The sequence below is a fragment of the Hippoglossus hippoglossus genome, chromosome 9, assembly GCF_009819705.1.
Source record: "Hippoglossus hippoglossus isolate fHipHip1 chromosome 9, fHipHip1.pri, whole genome shotgun sequence".
NCBI lineage: Eukaryota > Metazoa > Chordata > Actinopteri > Pleuronectiformes > Pleuronectidae > Hippoglossus > Hippoglossus hippoglossus.
Window position 1 is genome coordinate 24,499,742 of NC_047159.1, and position 25,003 is coordinate 24,524,744.

The 25,003-nt window shown below is 40.8% G+C and overlaps 1 protein-coding gene across 5 annotated transcripts in view; it reads left to right on the forward strand.

The window, feature by feature from the left end:
* Positions 1 to 25,003, forward strand: part of LOC117768571 (serine/threonine-protein phosphatase 2B catalytic subunit gamma isoform-like) — a 42,495-nt gene that overhangs the window by 10,302 nt on the left and 7,190 nt on the right. For 3 of the 5 annotated variants that reach the window (XM_034597062.1, XM_034597065.1, XM_034597066.1), the window contains exons 1-9: positions 10,028 to 10,826; positions 15,537 to 15,734; positions 16,790 to 16,914; positions 20,513 to 20,624; positions 21,902 to 22,047; positions 22,262 to 22,401; positions 24,198 to 24,275; positions 24,360 to 24,454; positions 24,562 to 24,687. In XM_034597062.1, the coding sequence (XP_034452953.1) occupies positions 10,766 to 10,826; positions 15,537 to 15,734; positions 16,790 to 16,914; positions 20,513 to 20,624; positions 21,902 to 22,047; positions 22,262 to 22,401; positions 24,198 to 24,275; positions 24,360 to 24,454; positions 24,562 to 24,687 (1,081 nt within the window). In that variant the 5' untranslated portion in view covers positions 10,028 to 10,765. Of the gene's footprint in view, positions 1 to 2,231; positions 2,315 to 5,326; positions 5,676 to 10,027; positions 10,827 to 15,452; positions 15,483 to 15,536; positions 15,735 to 16,789; positions 16,915 to 20,512; positions 20,625 to 21,901; positions 22,048 to 22,261; positions 22,402 to 24,197; positions 24,276 to 24,359; positions 24,455 to 24,561; positions 24,688 to 25,003 lie in introns of those variants that run through there. The other 2 variants (XM_034597067.1, XM_034597064.1) reach the window with 2 other exon arrangements.

The following is a 25,003-nucleotide window of genomic DNA, read 5'->3' on the forward strand; positions in this document are numbered from 1 at the left end:
AGTGAGTCACTGAAGAGGTTGCATAATTTAGAATTTGTGCCTCTTGATCATGACTAGTGAGTGTATTTGTGTCATTATTTTGTTTAGAACCAATGACCCTGGCAGGGTTAAAGATGATAATTATCAACGAAATCTTGTTAGACATTGTAAAAACCTGGGCTGACCTATATTTAATTCAATGTCCAATGCATAAATTATTTACTGTACAGCTTTGTTCACTGGGTGGCCATGCGCAGACATTAGCCAAGAACAGCAAATCATGTCAGACCGAAGTCTCTCGTGTAATTAGAGATCCCTGTCGGCTGGGCTTGGTGAAGGTGAGTTGAGGGCGGTGGAGATCAGTAACTAGTCATGTGTCACTGGTCAATTGTCAGGACGCCACCATGCGTGTTTGCAGTCTCTGCTCCGGTTGGTTTTAAACTTTCAGTCCTGCTTAGGAACACAAACAAAACAGGCCTCCTCCTTAGAGACACCAAGATGGTTTCAGTTGACTCAGTGCCGCTTTGCATGTTCACAGCAAACAGAGAGGCGTTACGGCTGTTTGGACGACTGGAAGATTTCCCATATCCCGCCTCAGCTTTTTGTGATGGGCTCATTAAAACCTGTTATTAGCGATGCATTAATTTCAGCCCAAGAGTTCCTTGGTTAATTTAGGAATGGATCACACTTTGTCTAGAATACATCTGTGCTGCTTCTAGCGTTTTATAAACAGTACACAAGAACCTTGTGACTCAAATGTGTTGAAGTGATTTCATAAAAGAGGTGAGGAATTGTCAGATTGTAATGGTACAAAAGGGTCTTTGTCGTAAAGACTACTGCCGTGAATGCAGAAGAGTAAAATGACACTAGAGCTGCTTTAAGTACTGCTTTATGTACTGAATTCTGGAGAATCTCCTGGTTTTCTAGAGTGGCTGCAGAAAGTCCAGAAGCAGATGTGATAACACAGCAGGAGATCCTCTACACACGTAGAAGACATTGATGATGAGGTCAAGAGAACCTCTGCTTATAGGAGCAGAGGTTTTTTATATATGTTACGTCCTGCCTCCTGCATTCTGCACAACTCCTCACCTGAACGCTCCAGAGAATGCTGTGTTGTTGTGAACACGTCTGAGCAGAGAATCTGCTGCTGCGATCTCCTGATGTGTGAAAGGCCACCTCTGGAGAAAGTTCGTATCCAATTGTGCGGACTGAACCCAAGATACTGAACCCCAAATCGCCCCTGATGGCTTTGCCGACAGTGTATGACCGGTGTGTGATGGAAAAAGTTGGGTCAATTCTGTGAGGTCATTTCACGCCTAGATTACTGCAACTCCATCCTGGCAGGTCTACCTGCTAGTGCTATCCGACCTCTGCAGCTTATCCAGAATGCAGCAGCTCGACAGGTCTTTAACCTAAGTTCACTCACACTACTCCGCTCCTCTGCTCCCTTCACTGGTTACCAGTGGCTGCCCGCATCTGTTTCAAGACGCCAGTACTTGTGTACCGTGCTGTCGACGGATCGGTTCCAGTCTACATCCAGTACATGGTCAAACGTTACACCCCAGCCCGTCCACTCCGCTCTGCATCTGCCAATCGGCTTGTTGCTCCCTCACTGCGAGGGACAGCTAGCCACTCAACAAAATCAGGACTGTTTGCTGTCCTGGCTCCTAAATGGTGGAATGACATCAGGACAGCAGAAAGTCTAAACATCTTCCGCCGCAAACTAAAAACACATCTCTACCTTGGTTAAGAAGATGATGTCTAATAACCATCGTCAACTCTGGTGTTTATATTTATAAAAATAAAAAATTCTGTTTAGTTGCACGTATATGCCACTTACATGTAGCACTTGCAGTTTGGCTTTTTTTAAGCAAATTGTACTTACTTGATTCTTACTGTTCTGGGTTTGTACCCTCATGGTTGAATGCACTTATTGTTAGTCACTTTGGATAAAAGCGTCAGCTAAATGTAATGTAATGTAAAAGGTTGATAAGATTGGAAAAGCACTATAATTTTTTGCATTAAATTTAGCTCCATCAAAAGCATCTGAGCATTAAGAGTAACTTTACTATTAACTATTGGTCTAAAAATCTTTTTCACAATGTGCTTAACATTTGTTTATTGTCAGTCATTACATGCCAACACTATTTATGTGTGGTGGATGGTATGAAAAGTATGAAGAGTATGACAAGTTGCTTCTGCTCAGTGCAGAATAATAATATTTGTGTTGTTACTGTCTTGTGATTTAACAGACCACAAGTCAGGAAACACCTCCCTGGACACTTTGCTGGCCCTGCTGCAGGCGGAGGGAGCCAAAATAGAAGAGGAGACAGAGGTAAGCATTCTCCTGCTCTCTCCATAAATGAATTCATGTATGTCCCAGTGACACCACGTAGTTTATTGTACCTGCTTTTCCAGTTGTTGATGTCCACTCGTACAGAGGCTTCATTGTTCAGATCTAAAACTAGTTGCAGAGCCTGTGGTTATAATTTACATCCCTGCAACAGCTACCTGTCCTTTCTGAGGGATCCATCAAACTTATCAAGTTCCCTTTTCAGTAAAAAAGTGTCTGTAGATGGTACCATCAGGGTTTGTTGATGGATCACAGTTTCTTGAACTTTCCGATCTCTGACATAACCAACAAAAGCAGAGTTATGAAAAACAACCATGCACAGGCCAATTTCTACACAAATAATCAAATGTATTAATTTCTTCCAGTGTGTGAGAATCTGCGTAAAGAACCACTGCTGACTGGTCAACACAAGAGGTTTCGATAACACAAAGTTTGTCACAGTTTTGTTTTGATTTAGGGGCCTGTGATTGATACGAGTTTTACAATTTCAAATCACAAAATTAAACTATGATTTAACTATTTTATTTATCTTCCAAACTAATAAATTCAAAATAATCTGCTCTCTGTATGGAAAAGAATAATAACAGACCTTGTATTGTTCAGTGCTACATTTCTCATGTTCAAGTCCAAATGTTTTCAGTTACCTTGAGGAATCCTCAAAGACCTTTCAGAATTTAAGGTTTCCATTTATTCTTCATTAAAACACAATTCATGTGTAAACCTTCACTCATATTTAGTGACTTACACAATATATTTTATAACAGTTAGAACTTAGTAATAACCAAAGTCAACACTTAACCTACACTTTAAGTGCAAATGAAAATAAATTACAGATCTCCTTTCCTCCTGAGCATAATTGTTTTTCTGAAAAAACTAAAACAAAGCAAATGTAAGTAATCCCACATGTTCTTAGGGTTCATTGTCCAACTTAAACATCAGTAGTTTGATAACAGCTCATTGGCTTGTCACATAGCTCAAGATATCAATGTTTTTAATTTGCATTGATTATATCGGATCCTTAATAATTTTATTGATCCGTCTAGATGAATATTTAATTTTACCCTTAATAATGAATAGATTGTAAATTAACGTTCCTGAAAACGTGTCTTTCCAGTTGTACTTGAGAAAACAAAACAAACAATGGAATAATTAATTTCACACTGAAGTGATTAATGATTAATCTCCGTTTCATCTTGTTCATCTTGTTCATCTTGTTCATCTTGTTCATCTCCGGTCAACCATCTAATTATTACTCTTTAATTGACCATCACATCAAGTATGTCTAGATTTATTTAGCTTCAGATAAGCCTCTTGTTGAAGTGTCAAATAATCCTGGTTTAACTGGATTTATTTTAACAACACTAGAGGTTTGACATTACATAATAATCATAGGTTTACATGTGCTCTAACAGCATGCCGGGGTAAGTCAGCTCTGTACGATGAGAAGATGTTAACCAGTTGTGCAAAACACATTGTGTGTTGTATAACCACATTGTCAAGGAATGACTATTGTGTAACACTTGATGAAAGGTTTTGGAACTCAGTGAGATGAGCAACAGTGACGGTAACAATGCAGTGACATGCATGAAATGAGAGACTTTGTCCTGGTGTAAGCTGGGAAGCTTCCTCATGCTGCTCCTGGGACAGTATGACGTTTTTAATTCTTAATCTCTCTTGGTTACTACTTTTTACCACAATAAGTAACTATCCAGTAAGAAAACTGGGACCTTTTAGAATCACGTGTCTAACCAATTATGGCGTCATTACCTCTGCCAAGGACGTTATGTTTTCATCTGGGTTTTTTGTTCACTGTGTTAGTTAGCAAGATTACACAAAAACTACTGGACAGATTACCTCAAATCTTTGTTGCGGATCCAGGTATTTGTTTCACTTTATCCAACATTGTGGGATTTTCAACATTTTCCTTGATTTCTCAAGAGAATTTGGGGTGAATCTTGATCATAAAATTCAGACATATTTATGGGAGTCTAGTTTACTGTGCCATTCTAGTATAGTCTAGAATACTTGAAAAGTAAAATCAAGGTTAAAATCAGGCAAGACACCTAACAGTACATATGTGAACACCAGAGTGACTAAAAGTAAAATCAATGTTTCAAATCTGATTAGTGAGGGATAGATGAGATGTCATGTACGGTGGACTGATCAAAATAGTTTTATTTGGAGTTGTGATGTGAACAGTCCCGCACTTTCCCCACTTCACATCCGCCGGCTGGCAGATGTGAGGGGGGGAATGATTTTGACTAACGTTGAATGAGAATCAGAAAGGACTTTTTATGCCTCCGCCCCGGCAGCCGCCAATGGCCAGAGTCATTATGTTTTTTGGTTGTCCTTCCCATTCTCGTGAGCACGGTATCCCATGAACGCCTTGAGGGAATCCTTTCACATTTAGCAAAAACAATTGAACTTGGATTTCATTTTGGTCGCTGAAGGTCAAAGTCACAATGGCCTCACAAAATATGTTTGTTTTTCTTGAACGTGATATCTTAAGATCAGCTCAAGGGAATGCTGCAGATTTGGCACAAACTTTTACTTTGACTCAAAGATGAACTTATTAGATTTTGGTGTCTGAAGGTCAAAGATCAAGGTCAAGGTCTCCTCACGTCCCTGTGAATGTGATATATTAGGACTGCCTGTAGGGAATTTAGTTACATCTGGTACAATTCACTTGGACTCACTGATTAGATTTCAGTGGTCAAAGGTCAATGTCACATTGGTTTAAAAAACATGTTTTGGCCTCTTGAATATCTCAAGACTGCTTGAGGGAATATCTTAAACTTTTTATCAGTTGTTACTTGGACTCAAAGAAAAAGCGATCATGTATGTGGTCACAGTGACCTTAGATGAATCTTGTGGGAAAAGTATGTAGAAATATGTAAACGGATGCCGCACTGGTTAAAGGAGGCATACAACCGCACTGCAGTAATTCTAGTCTCCCTCTAAAACTGTCTCAATTCTCTTCACCTCTGTCAACAGAATATGGCTGATTCGTTCCTGGATGGCGACATGACCCTGGATTCCTTCATCGATTCTTATCACAGCAACAGGAAGCTCGCTCACCTGAGGAGGGTGAAAATCGAGAAGCTGCAGGAGATGGTGCTGAAGGGTCAGCGGCTCCCCCAGGTGTCTGTGACCACCTCCCGATCTCAGGATGTGTCAGCGGCCTCCCTCCTCACAGACGGCAACAGTTCCTCCCCTGTCCCCCAACCTAGGAGGAAACCCCCGGCTCCTCCATCCCAGCAAACCCCAATTCTTAATCCAATGATGTCTGCCCCCCAGCCCTCTGTCTTCTACTCTGCGTCACCATACCCTCCGATTCCTCCCCGAACAGGCCAGCCCTTCCCTAATGTCCCTTCTGGCTACCCCAGCCACTATCTATCTCAGTATCCCCCTGCTTTGCCGCAGAGGCCCCCACCTCGCATGACCCCACAGCCTGGCTTCATCATGCAGTAAAAAAAAGCAGTTTCCACTCCGAGGGCGGCAGTGTGTGTTGTGGACTTTGCACCACTGGGATTCCTCTGAGAACTGATTTTCTTTTCATGTCGTCTGCCTTCTTGAATTACGACCAATCACACCAAAAGAAGGTGGACCTGTGCTGGCTGGTCTGGTCATGTTTGATTGAAGCAGATCTCCAATAATCTTTTGTGTATTCCATCTCACTCCCATCAACACTCCAGAATAACAAAAAAAGATGTGATGAGATCGGCCTCGACTCTCCCACCAGGGGACCGGCCCGCCGCAGGCTGTGGTGAAACAAGTGTCAGTCTATGGGTCACTGGGCTGGGATTTGTCATTTATCAGCACTTTGTGTCTGCAGGCGGTGCCCTCAGCTCGGCTGACCCAATAGTTTTCAGTCTCTCAGCTCCCTTCAAACATGTTCCTCGAGCTTTTTATGGAACAGTAGAGTCACTCCAAAAGAAGGGTTTGATTTGTCCTTTCCATTTGCAGCATACTCATTTACTGGTATTGTATATGCAAGCAAAGAGAGACCCTAATTACTGTGTGGTTCTAATGAAAATATCATTTCCCAGAATATATTCAGGCAAACTGCATCTATGCTGTGATGTTTGTTTGTTTTTGTTCGTATATAAACATTCACAAGGTACATAGAAATATTTGAATTTCAGCATCTAGTACTAATGGAGTTATGTTGATAATAATATTAATAGCCAAGATAGACTGATTTAACGTGTAATAATGGAGGGCTTTGGTTGGTGTGTCTCTACTTCAATATGTGCGTTTGTCTAAAGTCCAGACCTCCCTGTTTCAAGATGGCCGACTCTTGCACTCAGTCCATCTCGGGGCAGAACTCTAAAGGGAGTTGAAGGAGACGATCAGTGGCTGAAGTACAGAAACAAATCACTAAGCCTTTGGAGCCTTGCCTGAATTGAAGGATTTGTGTATAGCCATACAGTACACTTTCAGATGCGAGTTGGGTTTTTTTCTGTGGGTTCCTGTTCTAACACAGCACTTCTGTTTTCTTATGTCCATTGTCTTTACCACCCTCAGTTTGAAGTGGAAATGAGGCCAAACACTTCTCTGGACCTCACACACATGGTTCTGTTCATTTTTCTGCGACATTGAGCACCAAAGACGTCCCACATCGCATCATGTTCAAAGTATTTTGCCATGGTCTTTTTTAAATATATGATATTTACAAGTGAACCATTTAGTGAGATACTGTTCCATTGATCCCAACATATGTTTGTGATGTTGAGCTGAAACACTTTTTGTAACCTTGCGAGCCAGATTTCTTCAGGAGTAACTTGTCAGAGTCAGTCTTGCTTTTTGGGAGGATATTTTTAGTTTTTCTCTGTCAGATTTAAAACATTTTTTTTCCTCTCGACTGCTGTTGCTGTGCACTGTTGAAGAGCCACGAGTGCCTACGTTTGAATTGACGTTAATCGCGTCCTGCTGATTACTCCATGTATCTCAAGCTGTAGAGGTTACCCACACGTCCGCCCACCCCCAAACCTAGCATTTGGTCGTCTCCTTTTGCTACTGATCTCATGTTCCACAAGAAGGCAGGAAAAAAAGGCAGCGTCTGACTGTTGGTCTGTCATGTTTTTGCTTTCTCACTGGAAGCAGAAGGCCATAACTGAGCAAAACTGCACGTGCCAGAGAGACAAGAGACACCCTCGGGGCTTTATGCCTAGTGGTGCTAGTGCTTCTCTTCCAATCTTCCTCCATTGTGTCGAGGTATGTCTGGGGTTGAAATCAGAGATTTTAGCATGTCTTGTTTTCGTTGCAGTTTTTTTTTTTTGAATTGGCAAAATAACAGGGCTCTGAAATGTTTTCATGTCGTATCTTGGTGATAGTACTTCACTTCGAGGCAAAGACTTGGACCACAGAATGGACTGAGCATACTTATCAGCACGCAAAACAACAGAGGGAGCAGAAGCATCGGTGTCTTGATGAACCAGCATTTCTAACAACTAACATCGGATAATTCTTTTGTGCATGGCCTTTTGCTCTTTGTGTTCGGTCTGAAGATTCCTCTTGAGGGCTTTGTTTTTAGCTGTTGAGTTGCTTTTTACATTTGAACTGATCCACTGTATCCATGGTTTTATATGTGGTTGGTGATATTTTCAGTGTAATGTTGTAGGTATATTTACTTATAATGAATGTTTAAGTGGAATTTAATGCTATTTTCAAGTTCAATAAATCTCAGATTTTTGTATCTGATTGTATCTGGTTGGTTTATTAATCCACACTGAACACATCTGAATTCTCACTTGACCTCTCCAGTAGCCTGGTTCACACAGTAAGTGGTGGTGTACTTCCGAGCATCATTTTCTTTTGGAAAATAAAACCAGACTGCCCTCTAGTGGGTTGGTAATGAATGAAAGTTCACTATTGCTAGGGAGAGAAACCTGAAGATAAACTCCTTGTGCCCTGTGTTGGGAAAGATTGCTGGTCATCTTCAGAGGACGGCTATTCTTAGTAAAACTTAGAGAAACTTTCAATGTCATAACCTTGGCAATGCTTCCGAGATACATACAGATATACACATACACACTTTAAAAATGGAGGGAAATGCAAAGTACTTGTGTACCTAGCTTGTTTGAAGTGTGTGTGTGTGTGCCTTTTTTGTTTTTATACTTAATTTTATTTTTCAAGACAAAAAACATTACAACATAGAACAAACTTGACATTCATACATCGGTGACCAATGTAATCCTAAAAACTGTGCATTATTGATAATACATGTCAGTTCATACATTTTTCCTAACATTGCAAGAACTTGTCAATCTGTAGATTTGATAAAAAGGTAATTCTCTGCATGGTTTGAACCTCAGTTATAGTATCTTTCCAGTCAGTCTTTGTTGGAGGCTCAGTCTGTGACCATTTTCACGTTACAGCTTCTTACTGGCTGCTAATAGTATCATTAATAAACATTAGTCGTGTGCCAATAAATGGCCTGAAAATATTGCCCAAGTAAATCGCAGATAAAGAGCAGTCAGTTCCATCACCAAAGATTTTTCTCCTGTGTGTTTTTAAAGTAACTCTCCACTTTCAAACTACTGTGTAGTATTTTATATTCAACTGATAATAAGTACTGCGACAGTTACTACTATGAAGCAGAATGTACTAGAATATGGTTAACTTTAATACATCAATGTAGTGAAGACTCTTCATTAATGATGTGGAAACCACTTGTGGTTTTGAATGCACCCTTACTCCTGATACGTTGCATTCATGTCCCGGATAAATAGAGAAAGATTTAGATGGAAAACTTCCAATGATCCACAGTTTTGATGTAACTCATAAATCCACTGAATTATATAAAGACTCAAATGAATGTGCATTTTCTGAAACAATTTTCCAAACTATCATCATCATCGAATGCAGGAGACACACCCACTCCTCCCGGGTCACTGAGAATGGGTGTGTCTTGAAACTGTTGGGGTTTACAGACAGTAAACAAACCAAAGACACTAAGAATACTGATTCTTCATCTTCGGGCCATTAGTGTTTGGTTGTATTGGTCCAATCCAATCGAAATAAGTTGTTCGATCTCTGGATGGTTTAATACTTTCAGATGAATTGATCGGGTTAAATCGGGAAAACCCGTGAGATGTTCAAATGCAGTTGGGAAAATAATAAAAACTAAAAAACATTGTCCCGGGGCGATGCGCAGCCCAATTGAATCGATCTTTTTTCAGCATTATTATCGATGACTATTATTATTGTCAATATTATTGGTGATTGTGATGATGATAGTAGTATTTGTTATTACTTACTGTTATAGATAATATTGCCCCCCCCCATTATATTTTGTAATAAGTAGATTATTGCTGTAATAATAAGATTAGTATCATAATGGTTATTATATTTATGTTAAATTTTCTTGAACCTCCCTCATTGTGAACCAAACGGTTAAAGTAATAATAACAATAACATCAACCACAACAACAATAACTGGCCTGTTTTCCCTGTTCTTGTCCTCCTTGTATTGCTCTGTCAGTGGCTTGTCTCTTGTCATGTAAGGTTATGGTTATAAATGAATAAATTGAAGATGATCAAATCAAACACAGTTTACAGTTACAAAGTACATTCTGTCTTCCCTGCAGCGGAAAGCTGTGTAGAGAGATCTGCCACCGTTTACACTCAGACGAACCAGAGACTGTGAACGTTTGAGCCTCTGAACACACCCATGACCCACGTGTTACGTTTCCATAGTCACGTCACCTGGGCTCCACCATGTTGTAGGAAATCCACAGCTGCTCCTCACTCTCTGTCAGATTAGGGTCTAATCCCGGAGCAGGAGGAGCAGCAGCAGGAGGAGGAGGAGGTGGAGGAGCAGGGTCCGCTGTCAAGACGCGCTGTGCAGCTCGGAAAGGAAGGAGCTCTCGGTGTTGACGCGTAGTCAGTGAGCGTGTCTTTTGCCTGGACATTACAGAAGATGAGACGCCAGTCCTCTGTCTTTAGCTGCCCGCAGACTCGCCAATACGTGGAGATGTTTGCTGGCTAACTAGCTGGGAAAGAGCAACTAAATCGGATTAGCTGCTAACGGCAGCCTCCCTCTTTAACACACCCAGGTGGTGTTTGTTGTACTGGACACATGTCACCCAGCAAACTGCCACCTCTGTGTGTTTAGTATTGTTTTTAATCACGTTGCCACTCTGTGTCAAGAATACTACGTTGTGCTGTAATTACTCGCTAGCATTAATGTTGCCGCCAGCTAGCTAGTTAATTAGCCAGACCAACAACAAGTGCTCGAGCTCTTTGTCAGTTTATCTGGTCGTGTTTGTTTTGGGAAGAGCTGAGCTGAAACGAGTGCCTCCGACCTCAGCCGGGAGTCAGCGCGGAGCTGACAGCCACACCGGGGTGCTAGCTTGTCCTCGGGGCTAGCTGGCGAGAGGGCTGCATCAAGATTTCCATCCTCGCAATTAGCCTCCAGTGGAAGCAAAGATGTCAGGGAAGGACAAAGACAAACAGGAGAAGCAGTCCACAACAGAGCGGCTGGTAAAAGGTGAGTGTCACACCCGCACACTGCTCACATCCCCAAACCCCCCGACAGATCGAGTTGAAGCCACCTGTGGCGTGTACAATAACTTTGTCTAATCCTCTTTAGGAGACGTGTGCCACAACTACACCAGGCCCTTGGGCGTACATAACACAAGCTCTATCTCTCATAACTATATTTCTGTCATGTGTTTTTAATTAGTAATACAGTTATCAGATCAATTAGGACTTCATAACCATCCACTTTACACCAGGAGACGCTCAGTTACCTGTGGTTACATCTTTTTCTAGTGTTTTCTAATGATAGAACTTCACAGAGGTCGGCCCACAGTTGTCCACTGGCATGTGTAACACACAACCACACAGCAGAAATCAAAGGTGAGAAGGCGTCCTATATCGGTGCCTGATCTCCTTGACATTTAGGGTGGATGAAATCTTAATTCATCAGGCAGTTGTTGCCTACTCACAAGAATACCCAAGGTCTGCTCAGGTTTCCAGCAGAGCTCGACAAGATGGATTCCTTCACACTGAGGTCGTGGCTTATGGGACATGCACGACCTCCGTTTGTTGTGTCTGCCCTCGTCAAGACAAGACGGGACAGGGCAGGCAGAGCACAGACCGAGAGGCCACTCCTGAGAGAGAGAGAGAAAGAGAGAGTCAATGAGAGGGAGAACTCAAACCCCACCCCTGTCACCTCCACGCCTAACTAATGCCAACGCAGCCCACATCCATGTCTGTCTGCAAGGGCACTGGGAGAGTGTCCTGCCAGAGGACTGGAATGCTAAAGTGTGAGCCAGTAGGGAGAGGGTGAGTTAATTGTGGAAAGAATCTCCCCAGTGATGTTCCCAACATGGCCAGCCACATGGTGGAGAGAGTATAGAATAAGAACATGAAGGGGAAGAAGACAGAAGAAATGTAGACAAGGTTGAAGACAACCCCGCTGTAAGTTGCTGTCAAAAACCAGTACCATTAAAACGTGTCAATAGGTTTGATTGGAAAAAAACAGTGGGCTCTTCAAATTCCTTATTGGACGAACCTTGTTGCCAGTTAGCTGCAGTGATGCTTCCAGTGTAACTAGCGGCCGTAAGAGGACTTAACAGGTAGACTACCTACGACTAATGCTGCTCTGGTTGTGTAAGTCAACAGTTAAGCTCCACTGCTGCATATCACAGTCGACCTGGAAGCTCAATCATTTGATCATTTGATCTAACGTTTTGTCCCCAGGCTCTGTGTGATTATACTGCAGACTAATAGGTGTATGCTGCTACCTGTTCTTGCTGAAGACAAGACTTTTGCCGGGCTGCTTGTGGTTTCAGAAACAATAGTTGCTTTCCACCGTTGTTCTGTGTCAAAAAGATAAAAGTCAGAGAGAGGCTAGATGGGGTTGTTCTACCACACCCATGGATTTATTGACCGAGATGATGAGAAAACTCAAAGCCTGGCTATTTAGCTTGCAAGGGTAATGCATTCAGTGATAATTAGACCAATCTGAAGTGGACTTCATGATTCATCCAGTCACAGTCCGCTCTATTCATCTCTATCCAGCCGCATCTTTGTAATTCAATCCCGCCCCATTGTGTTGATTTTGAAACAATGGCGAACATATTCTAGCGGCTGGCTCGTATCACTGTCCAAAATATTATCCTGTGTGGGCAGGACGGCAGATAGTAGCGTCTTTGTCTCTTGAGTCGTCTGTTGTCATGCCAGACGGTGTGGGTGTTGATGCAGTGCAGCAGTGGCCCACTGTGTGTCTGTGGTTTTGAAGAGTTCATCAAACATTAATGCTAATTAGGCCAGGCAGTTTCTAATAAGAAGCCAGTCTCGGGGTTGTGGCAGCTGATCATTCATGACAAAAACATTTTTTCCTCACCGGGTTATGTGCTGGAAAAACCCCCAGAGTGGATCACTTCACTTTTTCTGCTCCGTTGTTTTCTTTCAGCCCACAGCGGCGTCTGTTTGGATTGAGCGATGCGGTTTACTTTCAGCCAGACATTCATTTGTATCTGTGTTTGAACAGACTGGTCCAGCCTTCATTGTACTGGCAGTGGGGGGAGGGTGTGGTGGGTTTATTCCTGTTGAGGTTGTAGGTGTTCAGTTTTTTTAGCGTTGAGTCCAGCTATTATTGTCGAGCCTGGAAAATGATGGCCAGCCTCCAGGTTAATACTTGTAAATTTGGTCAGCGTGTCTTTTTTTTCCTGGGACGTTTCATGGTCTGGTTGTTTCATTACCCGTAAAGTATCCTATTCTGTGTCATCATGTTTTCGTAAAGTCTGCTTTGTCCATACGGGAGCCTTCCTTTTAAATGTGTCAAGGCCTTTAGGTAAACAGCCCGTGAATCTGGAAGCCCTTGCTAATAGAGGCTTTACCTAATCTGTTCTTAAGGCTCGTACCTCACCTCAGAGCTGTCTTCATGGCCGTGCCTCGTAGGCCTGGGAGCACTTACTGTTTATTTATATCACACTGGTCAATGCATGACAGCTTGTTCTCAGCATAGGCTAGCCAAGAAGGAGCTATACATTTCTATTGCAGGCCAGACTATAGACTATGGCCTAACATCAGTTACCTGCATCACTGCCTACACATAGTCAAACACCTGCAGCTCTATTTTCACAGCCTTTGCTTTAGTGTGTATCAAATATTTCTTTTAAATAATAGAAGACATGAATCTAAACTCAATATTCCTCAAGTTCAGACCCTTGTATAGTTCTGAGTGAGAACAACATTAGTTGCCTCTGCATCACTGATTAGCAAACCCACCCACACTAAAAACTCATTATTGCTTTTTTCAGAGTGCACTTTGATTTGCTCTGTGTGGGTGTGAAAACATTCTCAGAATGTCTTTCTCCTTCTCCCTCTTTCTTTCTTGTTTATTGCCACGCTTATCACCACGAGTACTGCTGATCTGTACAAGCTGATGTAGGTATTTATGATACAGGCTGTCCTGTGCACTGACCTGTGAATGGATTTTGATGATAGCAGAAATCCCAGGGCGAAACGACCAGTGCAAGCGTGTACTTTGGTATGTTTCCTTTTTTTTGTAGCTCTCCAAACGGTCGTTTTAAACACTAATCTTATGGTTTCACTTTTCCATGTAAGGTTTCATCATGCCTTACAAACAAGAATGAAAAACCCATCTGACTAGATTTACACCATATTTAATTGGTGCCATAATATATTTGTTGTGTGCCTGGTGCCTGGCTTGTTATCAGGTACACCAGCTGTAATCCTTTTTACCTCGCAGGCCCTGGAAGTGACAGGGCTTGGATCACACTCTACTATTGTTTTGAACAAGCGCAGCTTAGTCTGCAACAATCTGCTACTGGTGTTTTATGAAAGTATGGTAATTTTTCATACATTTACCTCTCATACTATTTACTGCATTTTTCTTCCAGTGATGTTTTCCTAATTAAGTATGTGAAGTTTTTAATGAATTACGACTACCATTTCATCGGTAGCTGCTGTGTTCTCTTATCTGCACTTGTGTTCCACTGCTGGATCCTCTATCACACGGTGATACATTTTGCAGTTTTACTTGTCGCACACTTGACTGTGCTCTGATCTTGAAGCTTTCAGGTCTTAGCCTCAAAAGCGTTGACCTTTTGTGATGACAGTAAAAGGATTGTGTAGGTGGTGTGGAGCAGATTACTGAGGGAGGGTGGGTCAAGAGAGGTGCGGGGCTTCTTACCGTCTGTCTTGCGCATCTCTCACATGTCATCATCATGTAGGTGTATGAGTCCTTCCTCCTGTACCAGTAACTTCACCTTAGCTGAGTCAGTGCTCATGTCACCTGTCATGATTACAACTTTACTAAATGCCATCTGAGATGGAACAGATTTCTTCTGCTCAGTGTTGCTTTTTTCTGGGGTGTACACATACAAGGAATTTGACTCAACATTTTACATCACTTTCATTGCACTTACATAGACATAGAGTTGAGGACAACAAAAAAGTTAGAGAATGGTCCAAAAATATTTTGATTATTGTTGTGGATGGTCTGGACTGTACAGTACAATAGCATGTGAAATATATCCACCATTAGAGAATGCACACAAGTCAACTGGTTCTTTGTGTTGTAAACAGTATAAGTTGTGCAATAAAGTAGAACAATTAAATGAATAATGAATACTGGATATGTATATTGTGTGCTATACATTTCTATAGATGCATATTATTATTATTTTTATAGCATGCAGGATTTTTATGAACAATTATGGACGGCAAGCAGTATGTATGTATGTATGTATGTATGTATGTATGTATGTATGTATGTATGTATGTATGTATGTATGTATGTATGTATGTATGTATGTATGTATGTATATATATATATGTTGCCAGGGAGTCGGTTACTATGAACTCGAACTTGAGCCTTGTTTTTCAGCCTATATCTGTGCATTTGGCAAATTAGCACCATTTAAAAGTATGCAGAATTAGCTGCTAGCATTATGTCTATTAGTAATGTTGCCATAAATGTATAGACAGTTATTCTGGATTAGTTTGATAATAGAAGTTTTCAAAGAAGTTTTGAAGTATCTTTTTTCCTCATTCTAAAAGAATTTATGGACATTTATTCATGATGGACATTGGAGATAATAACATCCTGAGGGAGTTTAAGTCAAACAGAATTAAAGCTCACCTCCTCAGGGGGCACGAGTTGGAAAATGTCTGCTCTAACCTGTTTATCATGACATATAATGTTGCTTGTTTTTGTTCCCAGCTGTGCCATACCCTCCGCAACATAAGCTGACTATAAAAGAGCTGTTTGAAGATGGCAAACCCAACGCAGAGCTGCTCCGCAACCATCTTGTCAAGGAGGGCAGGGTTGAAGAGGACGTGGCTCTCAGGATCATCAATGATGGGGCCAACATCCTACGCCAAGAGAAGTGCCTGTTGGAGGTGGATGCGCCTATAACAGGTAGGCTGGCAGATGCCCACTGGACATTTCAAAGTGTGTATTTGTATGGCAACATAGCAAAGAGGGAGACCATCCTTCAACTGGAAACTATGTTACCCATGAACCTGAGCTGCACCCTAAAGGAAACTACAAAATACCTGTCAGTACTAGCAGTGCAGATTCCTCCATAGCAGCTCTGGTCATTGGGACTTCTACTTGTTGGATGCTTATGAATTAGTCATTTCAAGACAACATGACATGTGGTGAACACAGAGTAAACACTGAACCATAACAACTTTTTTTTTGTCCGCCAGCAGCTGGCACATGCCAACTCCTTTGCCAAATCCAATGACCTTCCAGATTTTTAGACTCAACTCATTCATAATGATACTACTGCTGCTACCACAGCCATTCTGGACAATAATCAACATAAACGTTATTCATAATAGTGCCTTTCAAAATAAAGTTAGAGTTAATTCAATGACTTGGATTATCTGATTAAATGACTTGAAAACACCTGCTCCCTCTGAGCTGTTCAATCCAAACATACTTAGAAACTAAATCTCAGGAAAATGTCTGACTTAAGTTTTATTTCATTTAGCACTAAGAAATAAACTGAAACTTAAAATGTAATAATTGGTATGAAATTAAATCACAGTGATTGATTCAAATCCAAACGATTCCCTTCCATGATAGCTGAGTTGAAACCGGTTACTATTATTCAGTATAGAGACTATTGAATCTGAATTGAATATTTATGAAACTGTCGTCCGGTTTGACTTTAATAAAAACATTCTTACATTTGCAATGTTAACTTTCATATCACAATATTTATTGACATAATAAATATAATTCTGTGAAACTGTGCAATCTCTGTTTCAGTTTGTAGGAGAAGGTTGTAATGAATAGACAATTTTGGCTTATTACTAAATCAAAATCAGTTCTGAGAAGTAAATAAAGATTTGGCTTTGAATGGAAAATGTGTTAATGTCCAAATGTAGAGATTCTTTGTATACATTGTTGATGATGTTATCATAACATGAGCATTTAACTGCAGTGTGTTTGTCTTCCGGCAGTATGCGGTGATGTCCATGGTCAATTCTTTGACCTTATGAAGTTGTTTGAAGTTGGGGGATCACCCAGTAACACACGGTATCTCTTCCTCGGTGACTACGTAGATCGAGGATACTTCAGTATTGAGGTAAGTTGCTCTTCCTTCATATTTTAAATTAGTTTTAAGTATTTATTGTACAGTTGAATAAAAAACATTTGGGTTTTTTGTCAGTGAAAACACTTTGCACATATATATATATTTTTTTTTTTTACATGTTTATGTGATTTCCCCCGTGTAGCGTGTCCTTCTTCAACTGTATTACATTGTGGCATTCTGCTGTCGTAACATGTTAACCATGTTCAGACTATTGTTTGTTAGACACTCTTTATTGTGGGTGTGTAACAGTGCACAGCACCCACCGTTTAATTCAACATTGCAATATTTTCCATGAAAGCTTCTGGCTTACATTTTTTCTAATGTTTTTTTTTTTTTATACCAAAAAATGTTAGGCTACCCAGAACTGACACTGTGTGCGTGCATCTGAGTGTAACTCACAAGACCATGGATTATAACATAGATGATGTAACGAAGACACATTGAATGTTGGTGTGTCCTTTATCAATGCTCTGGATGGTTAACATGGTGACTAATGCTCAGTACAGCTACTAAATCTTTAGGTCCTACTGCTGCTCCTTGGACAAATGTATTTTGACCTTTTGAAATTGTATTTCAGAAACTTGTCTAAAGGCTACAGTTCATACGTTCTGGTTGGAACAGTTATAAATTAGAAGGAGAATTGGAACAGAGAGCTGGAGTTTGGCAGCTGCAGTGCTCGTACTGAGACCCCTAACCAGAGGGTGGCAGCTATAGTAAACTTGGATTCATGGTAGATACATTTGTGACAGATTCATGGGTAAAATAAATAATATAATCTGCTATTTAATTGTCTCCTCTACTTTCCACCTGTATTAGTATTAGGGCTGTCACATTACCAGATTTTCACCAAATGACTAGTGTTGCCAAAAACATCATGATATATATATATATATATATATATATATATATATAGAAAGTTGGAATAATCTCTCAACGTAATCTATTATTTAGCTTGTCATTTGCTTCAATACATTTTTGGCAAATCATTTACACAATTGATTGTTTTCTGATATCCTGAAGAGGAACTCCTCAAGTAGGAGTGCAATATTTAGTATTGCTCCACACCGGAGCCAGTTGTATAAGACTCAACAAGCTGTATGCTAACATTTTGAGCACCCTGTGGGGGCTTTTGATGAACACTGGGTAGTACATTGAGGTGGGTGAAATGTCACAGATGAAAAGAGAAGACTGAAACAGCATGGTGAATGATAGGCTGATGCCTGTTTAAGCTTTGAGTCCGCTGAAGACCTTTAAAAATGGCCACTGTGCTTGGTTTCAAATGTATTTCTACTGAAGAGAGACTCTTAAAACGCAGCCAATCCAACAGAGGTGTATAACCTCTTCATCACTTGAAAAGCACTTCACTTTGTCTGAGCCACTGTGCTTATCAGTGTCACTCCAGTGCTCCACCACCCACTGCAGCTAAAGCATAGGTGTGATCACAGAGGAGCCTAGAGTCTACATCCTGCCGTCAACTAACATAGAGCAGCTAATTAAATAGAACAAAGACTGTATGTTTATATATGTAGCTAAGCATCTATTCAGATATAATTAATACCAAGGCGGTGGAGTGGAGGGATGGATCATTTAGCCTGAGTTTCTGGAGCTGACTGACTGTTTGCAGTTTAACATGTATTACAAACGTTGACAACGTTATTTAGATCAATGCTGCTGAAGCAATTAGTCTATTAACGGTAAGTTTTCTAAGTTTTTTTCTAAAACACTTATCTTATTTGTTGTAATCCACATCATGATAGCCATCAATAAATTATACAGTCTGAAAAAAAAAGAATAAGCCAGTGTCTGTGGCCCTCGCAGGACTGTAATAAACACGACCCTTTGGACCAGATACAGTGATTGGCTGGTGTTCATGTCACTAAACGACCTGCCTGCCGAGCGGCCAGAAGTTAGCGAACAAATCACAGAAAAGTCCGCCTCTAGCAGTTGTCAGACGGTGAACAGTCATGTGTTTTGGGGGTGTAGCTTCGATGAGGCGGCTGTTGGGGGTGGGATGTATTGTTACTTTTTTCAAAGTGAAGCCTGCTCTTGCTTGCTTTTCCTGGATTTCCAACCCTAGCTTTTAATGATTAGTCAAAAGAGGACGAATGTTCTTCAGCTTTTAAATTTGATGATTTGCTACTTTTCTGTTATTTATGATGGTAGGGTCTGTATATTTAGGATTTTTACAAAATCTTGACTAATGGTGGAATTTCAAGATGATACTGGATTTCTTTCAGTATTTTTTAATATTTTATTGACTAAACAATTAATTGGTTAATGGAGGAAATCATTAGCAAATGAATTGATAGTGAAATTAGTTTGCAGCCTTTATGGTAATGATTACAGTCTAATAGCTACAATATTTATTTGTTGGAATTAAATGTATTGGCCATTCTTTCCACTCATCTAAAGAAAGTATTTAGTCACCACTAAACTAAACAAAGAGCCTTAAAGTTACAGTTTCTTGGCTGTTTGATTTTACTAGGACTGAAAATTCTCTTCATTTTTACAGATCTCATGTTAACTCATAAGACAGATATATGAAAATAGATATCAGGGTGTGATTCCCTAAGCTCTTCTTTATCCACTTATAAGTGTCTTTGATCCAAAAGTGTGTCTTTGGAGTAAACCTCCTAACACCTGGTGTGTGTGTGTGTGTGTGTGTGTGTGTGTGTGTGTGTGCGCGCGTGCGCGCGCGCGCGCGCCAGCGTTCACGTCTGTCACACAAAGCTTTGTACCATTCCCTCTGTCTGCCTCCCACACTTCAGGCTCAAACTGAGGGCTCTCATTAAAACCCATGTCAGCTTCCAACCACTCCAAGCCATGTCCCTCTCTCCACCTCCGCACATGAGAGATCAAGTCCCATGCACCAACAGCCCCCTCTACACATTTAACCACACTTCACAGGTCACTATTCCTCCCAACAACTGAAGTGAACAAGACCAGGTAGTCCTTGCTCCCCCCAATTTTTTTTTTACGTCGTTGGTTAATGTGAATACATGCCTGCCAGCTGTGGTTACCTTGGCATCTCGTTCCAGCCACTTAACGGGAGGCCATGGTTAGTGCAGGTTAAGAGTGGGCTGAGAGCGGAGTGGCAGCTATTGAGCTGTGCCGGGTCTGAGCACTGAAGAGAATGCTAATTTGGATTGTAAATGCTGGCCTGGTTTTTATAGAGTTTCTGTGTTTTTTAATTGGAGCCTTCAATGTGGTCGGAGAGAAACATGATAAAGCGTTTCTTATGAGATTAGTGTGTGAAGAAAATAATGAATCTGTCTGTGGAGCTCAGCAATTTACTCGTGCACAGAGCTCCTGGTGGCACAGTGTAGTGTGAGTACTTCCATTTTCATCCCATTGTAATAAAACCACCTGCAACCTACAAATTAACCTGGCAGTCAACTTGGCTTGATCAAGGTCACTGTCCGACTGACATAAGCTGTTCTTAGACATGAACTTAGACATGAGTTTGCCTTTCTCATATGAAGAACGCAGCAGGAGATTGTCCGGGTCAGACATGTTCAGGAAAGCACTTCTAACTTTTCCTTCTACTCCCCTGTTCCCACCTTTTCTCTCTCACTGTTCGTCCTCCCAGTGTGTTCTCTACCTCTGGTCGCTCAAGATCAACCACAACACCACACTCTTCCTCCTGCGAGGGAACCATGAGTGCCGGCACCTCACAGAGTACTTCACCTTCAAACAGGAATGTAAGTGCAGCGCTTCTCTCAGCCATATGAAGGCCAGTCTAATTTGCTCTCTGTGCTCACTGTGCCACTTCAGAGTGGCTGGTACCTATCATGTTTCAGATTTCAAACAAAGCCAGGGTATAAGTGTAAGACATGTTACTCGGATTATATGTGAAGATAGCTCCGACTGTCACTTTAGAAGGTTGATTGATCATCCAGAGATGAAGCATAAATAAAACATAGTTTGGAGAAATATTGGTTATTGAGTGGCAGTGCAATGCCAGTTGGCAGTTTTTTGCAAGAATAGTAGTAACTATGAGATAATTGGCTCACATGAAAGATGTGTTTGTCAGTGTGTGAGACATCAGGAAGTCCCAAAACAAGATGTGTCAGTTCATCAGCGTTACTCCACAGTGGAGATGAAGCTTATTAATTTTCATGTTGGAGACAACAAACTGGTGGAGAATGGAGAGCAGCCACACACACACACACACACACAGGCCCTGTATAATACAGACATAGATAGACACCTATTGTGGTCCTGCATGCATGTGAACAGTTAGCCATACACAGTAAATGTGCACATATTTGAGGGCCGGTTTTAAAAAGTCACAGATTTTCTCCCTTACATCCTGCGTAAACTCAGACTGGGTAAAAACAACATAATTTATAAACTTAGTCAATGTGGTTGGAGCCGCATGAGATGGCGGCGCGCTCAGTTTGGTTTTATACAGTTGGTGCAGTGAACAGCGCGAATGGTAGGGACACAGAGAGGAGCAGTAAATTACTGACAGAGCCGCTAAAAACTATAAAAGAAACTTTTCACGGCCCAAACATGTATGAAAAGACTGTGCCCAGGCTGTGGAGCTGTCCGTGGTCTCTGCATCAGAAGCCAGGGTGTATTATTAACTTACTGACATATATTTAAACCATATAATATTATGGTAATGTAATTCATTAGCATGTATGTAAATTACATATGCAGATAAGGTTGAGGAGATCAAAACAGTACAAGAAAAGTAAATGCATTCTGGTTGCTCCATTAATCTCTTCATTGTGATTTTAGAACACTGATGGCTGTTTGCTAAATCACTTGCCTCTGACTAGCGATGTTTCATTATACAGTAGAAAACTCTTTGTATTAGCTTATATACTGACTGCAGTGAATCTTAATCAGTGCAATTCATTCGGCTTCTTTCGTTGAAATCATCAGGAAACAGATTTTTTGGCATTTGTGATTATTAATACATGTGATGAGCTACAACGATTCACTATATGTTGTCATGTGTTTTCTGCAGGTAAAATTAAATACTCTGAACGGGTGTATGATGCCTGTATGGAGGCCTTTGACTGCCTGCCCCTCGCTGCCCTGCTCAATCAACAGTTCTTGTGTGTACACGGCGGACTCTCACCAGAAATCAACTGCCTAGATGACATAAGAAAAGTAAGTGATCAACCACTGACGCAGGAAGTTGATACTGAAATAGCGTAATTATGATGTTGGACTATCTCAGAATTTACAAATAGATTTTGTACAAAATCAAATATACTATAATTCATAAAATTGTTATTGTAGTCCATTTACTTCTCTATCATAGTGGTTTCCTTCATGTAAGAAGTTGATCTAAATCAGTGTGTCTTTGTTTTGTGTTTAATAGTTAGACAGGTTTAAAGAGCCTCCTGCATTTGGGCCAATGTGTGACCTGATTTGGGCCGACCCTGGTGAGGACTACGGCAGCGAAAAGACAACAGAGCACTTCAACCATAACTCCGTCAGAGGCTGCTCTTACTTTTTCAGGTATTAAACTGCTGCGTTCATCACTCCTGCTGTAGCCTCAAATAACAGTACATTAGTGAATATGCTGAGCCTCTCTCATAACAGGCTAACAGCTTGTTGAAAGTATGAAGTGACATGACCACATTATCAATTTACAAAATGGTTAACAGATGAATGTTTGATGAATATGGGTTCAGAAATGGTGAAGAGCAGAGAAAAAAACTTAGTGGCATACAAAAAATATATATATATATATACATGTGTAAATAAAGACACAATTAAGAGCCAGAAACTGAAAATGGGTCTTAAGGTGTTGTTGACAGAATACCACGTGCACATATTTAAACAGTACCTTGGGCCAAACTGAATTTGATTGATATCAGAACAGCTTAATTTGTCAATTTCACAAATACTTAGCAACCTTTGAGGGCTACACAAAATTATTGGACACACTGACACACTATGATCACCATCACACTTAACTTGCCAATGCAATTGTTATAACTGCTTCTCTTTGACAAGGCATCTGATGACAGATGGTAGTGATGATGATGATGATGATGCTTCTCACGGCTTTTAGCCAAAACAAGCCTTACGTTTAATCGTGCCATGTATGTCTTGTAAAGACGGTAAATCCTCCCTCGTGTCAAATTAAGTGGTGATTCCTCACATAAGCATTATGCTTGTTGGACAGTTTATGTCTGCTATGTCATCATAGGCCAACCAACAAGTTTTTATTAATTTGTCGTACTATATCAGTGATCTGCTATCTGAAGGTTCTTCCATACAGACTGACACTTTGGAACAATTTTACTTTGTCTGGTTCTAGCTGCTCCACAGCAGCAACAAGGCTCCTTCACAACCTCTCCTTCTGAATGAGGTTTTCAGCTTTTTAGCTATTGGCTCGCTCACTGCAAAACTTGCCTGCATAACATTGTCTCCATCTGAATGTGGTCTTGTAAAAGATGCTTGTGGGGGCACCAAAATCTGCCGAAAAGCATTAACGTCACCCAAGAGCATTTATCCTCGTAACTCATCCAGTTTAGCTGCATGTTTCCAACTGTAATGACGCTGCAATTGGAAAGTTTCATCACTGCATGTGCATCCATGGGAACTAAACACTGGCTTGTCTTAAACTTCCATTTCTTTTGGAAAGTACAACATTCTGCATCTTAAGTATTTTTTCTTTACAGCCACCATGAAGCTTGTCAGGTATGACATGTCACAATGCTGTGCATGTTGCGCTCACCTTAACAGAGCCCTGGCAGGCATACAGCTAGAAGGGACTGCTCAGAAACACTTGCTACAATTTTGTTATTTTCTTTTAATAAAGAAACATTTTTTCGTATATTTTAAGTTGCTTTCTGTATCTATTAGTGCCCAGCCCTTATCTGAATCCACTGAAGTGTTAAATGTCAGAAACCATTAATGTTTGCCTGATGTAGATCTCATAAAATGTTGATCGCCCACTCATTTTTCCCTAGCATTTCCAGTGGATTAGTTGGGCAGTGAAAAAAAGAAAGAAAGAAAGGCAGTAAAACCCTAGAGTGGCCTCACCCGGCTGAGCTGTTCTGCTCTGTACCTTCTTCCCTCTGCTCTGGCTTTACTCCTCAGCTTCTGGAGAAACCAGCAGAGCTCATTAATACCAGAGTCCTGGCTCTGGATGCTCAGCATCTTTAAACCCCTAGCTCAGCAGGCCAGGGGGCATGGTAGCATGCGGAAAATGACAAACAGTCTGTTCCTTTAATGGTATACATTTAACCTCCACATAGTGTTTTGACAGGTCTCTCCTCTTCTGTTTCTCTTTCACTTTGCAGTTACTCAGCAGTCTGTGACTTTTTGGTAAACAATAACTTGCTGTCAGTAATCAGAGCCCATGAAGCACAGGATGCAGGGTAAGCCGGGTTTTCTTTCATTCATTTCCAGCATATTTTAATGTGCAACAGGTTTGCTGAGTCTTTTTGTCTGTGGATGTACAGGTATCGGATGTACAGAAAAAGCCAGACCACAGGCTTCCCTTCATTAATCACAATCTTTTCAGCTCCAAATTACCTAGATGTCTACAATAATAAAGGTTTCTTTTTTTCTTTCCTCACTCTCATTGTTGTTTCATTTTTCTTGTATTTACCTGCTTCAATCCCTGAATCTCTCCTCCCATCTCTTTCCCTCTGTCAATCCTAGCTGCCGTATTAAAATATGAGAACAATGTGATGAACATCCGACAGTTCAACTGCTCCCCTCACCCTTACTGGTTGCCCAACTTCATGGACGTCTTCACATGGTCTTTGCCTTTTGTTGGAGAGAAGGGTATGTTTTCTCGAGGAGAATGTGAATGGAAAGCCTTTTTATTGATTTGTCAGTGATTCATTGACTTAGTGGAGTATCCAGACTCAGACTGGCCCAGAATTGTTTCCCCTCTTGTAAGTCATGGAATATGAGATCATTTTACAGTGGGCTAGTTTACTGTAAGAGCTGCTGCTATAAAACATTAACAAAAAGTACAGCAATAAATAATACAATATATTTCTTAACTGATAAATCAATCTGGAGTTTATTTAAGTCATAGATCATAATTGATTTTGTGCATGTTGTCCATTTGTAAGTCTTTAATTGTGTTAATGAT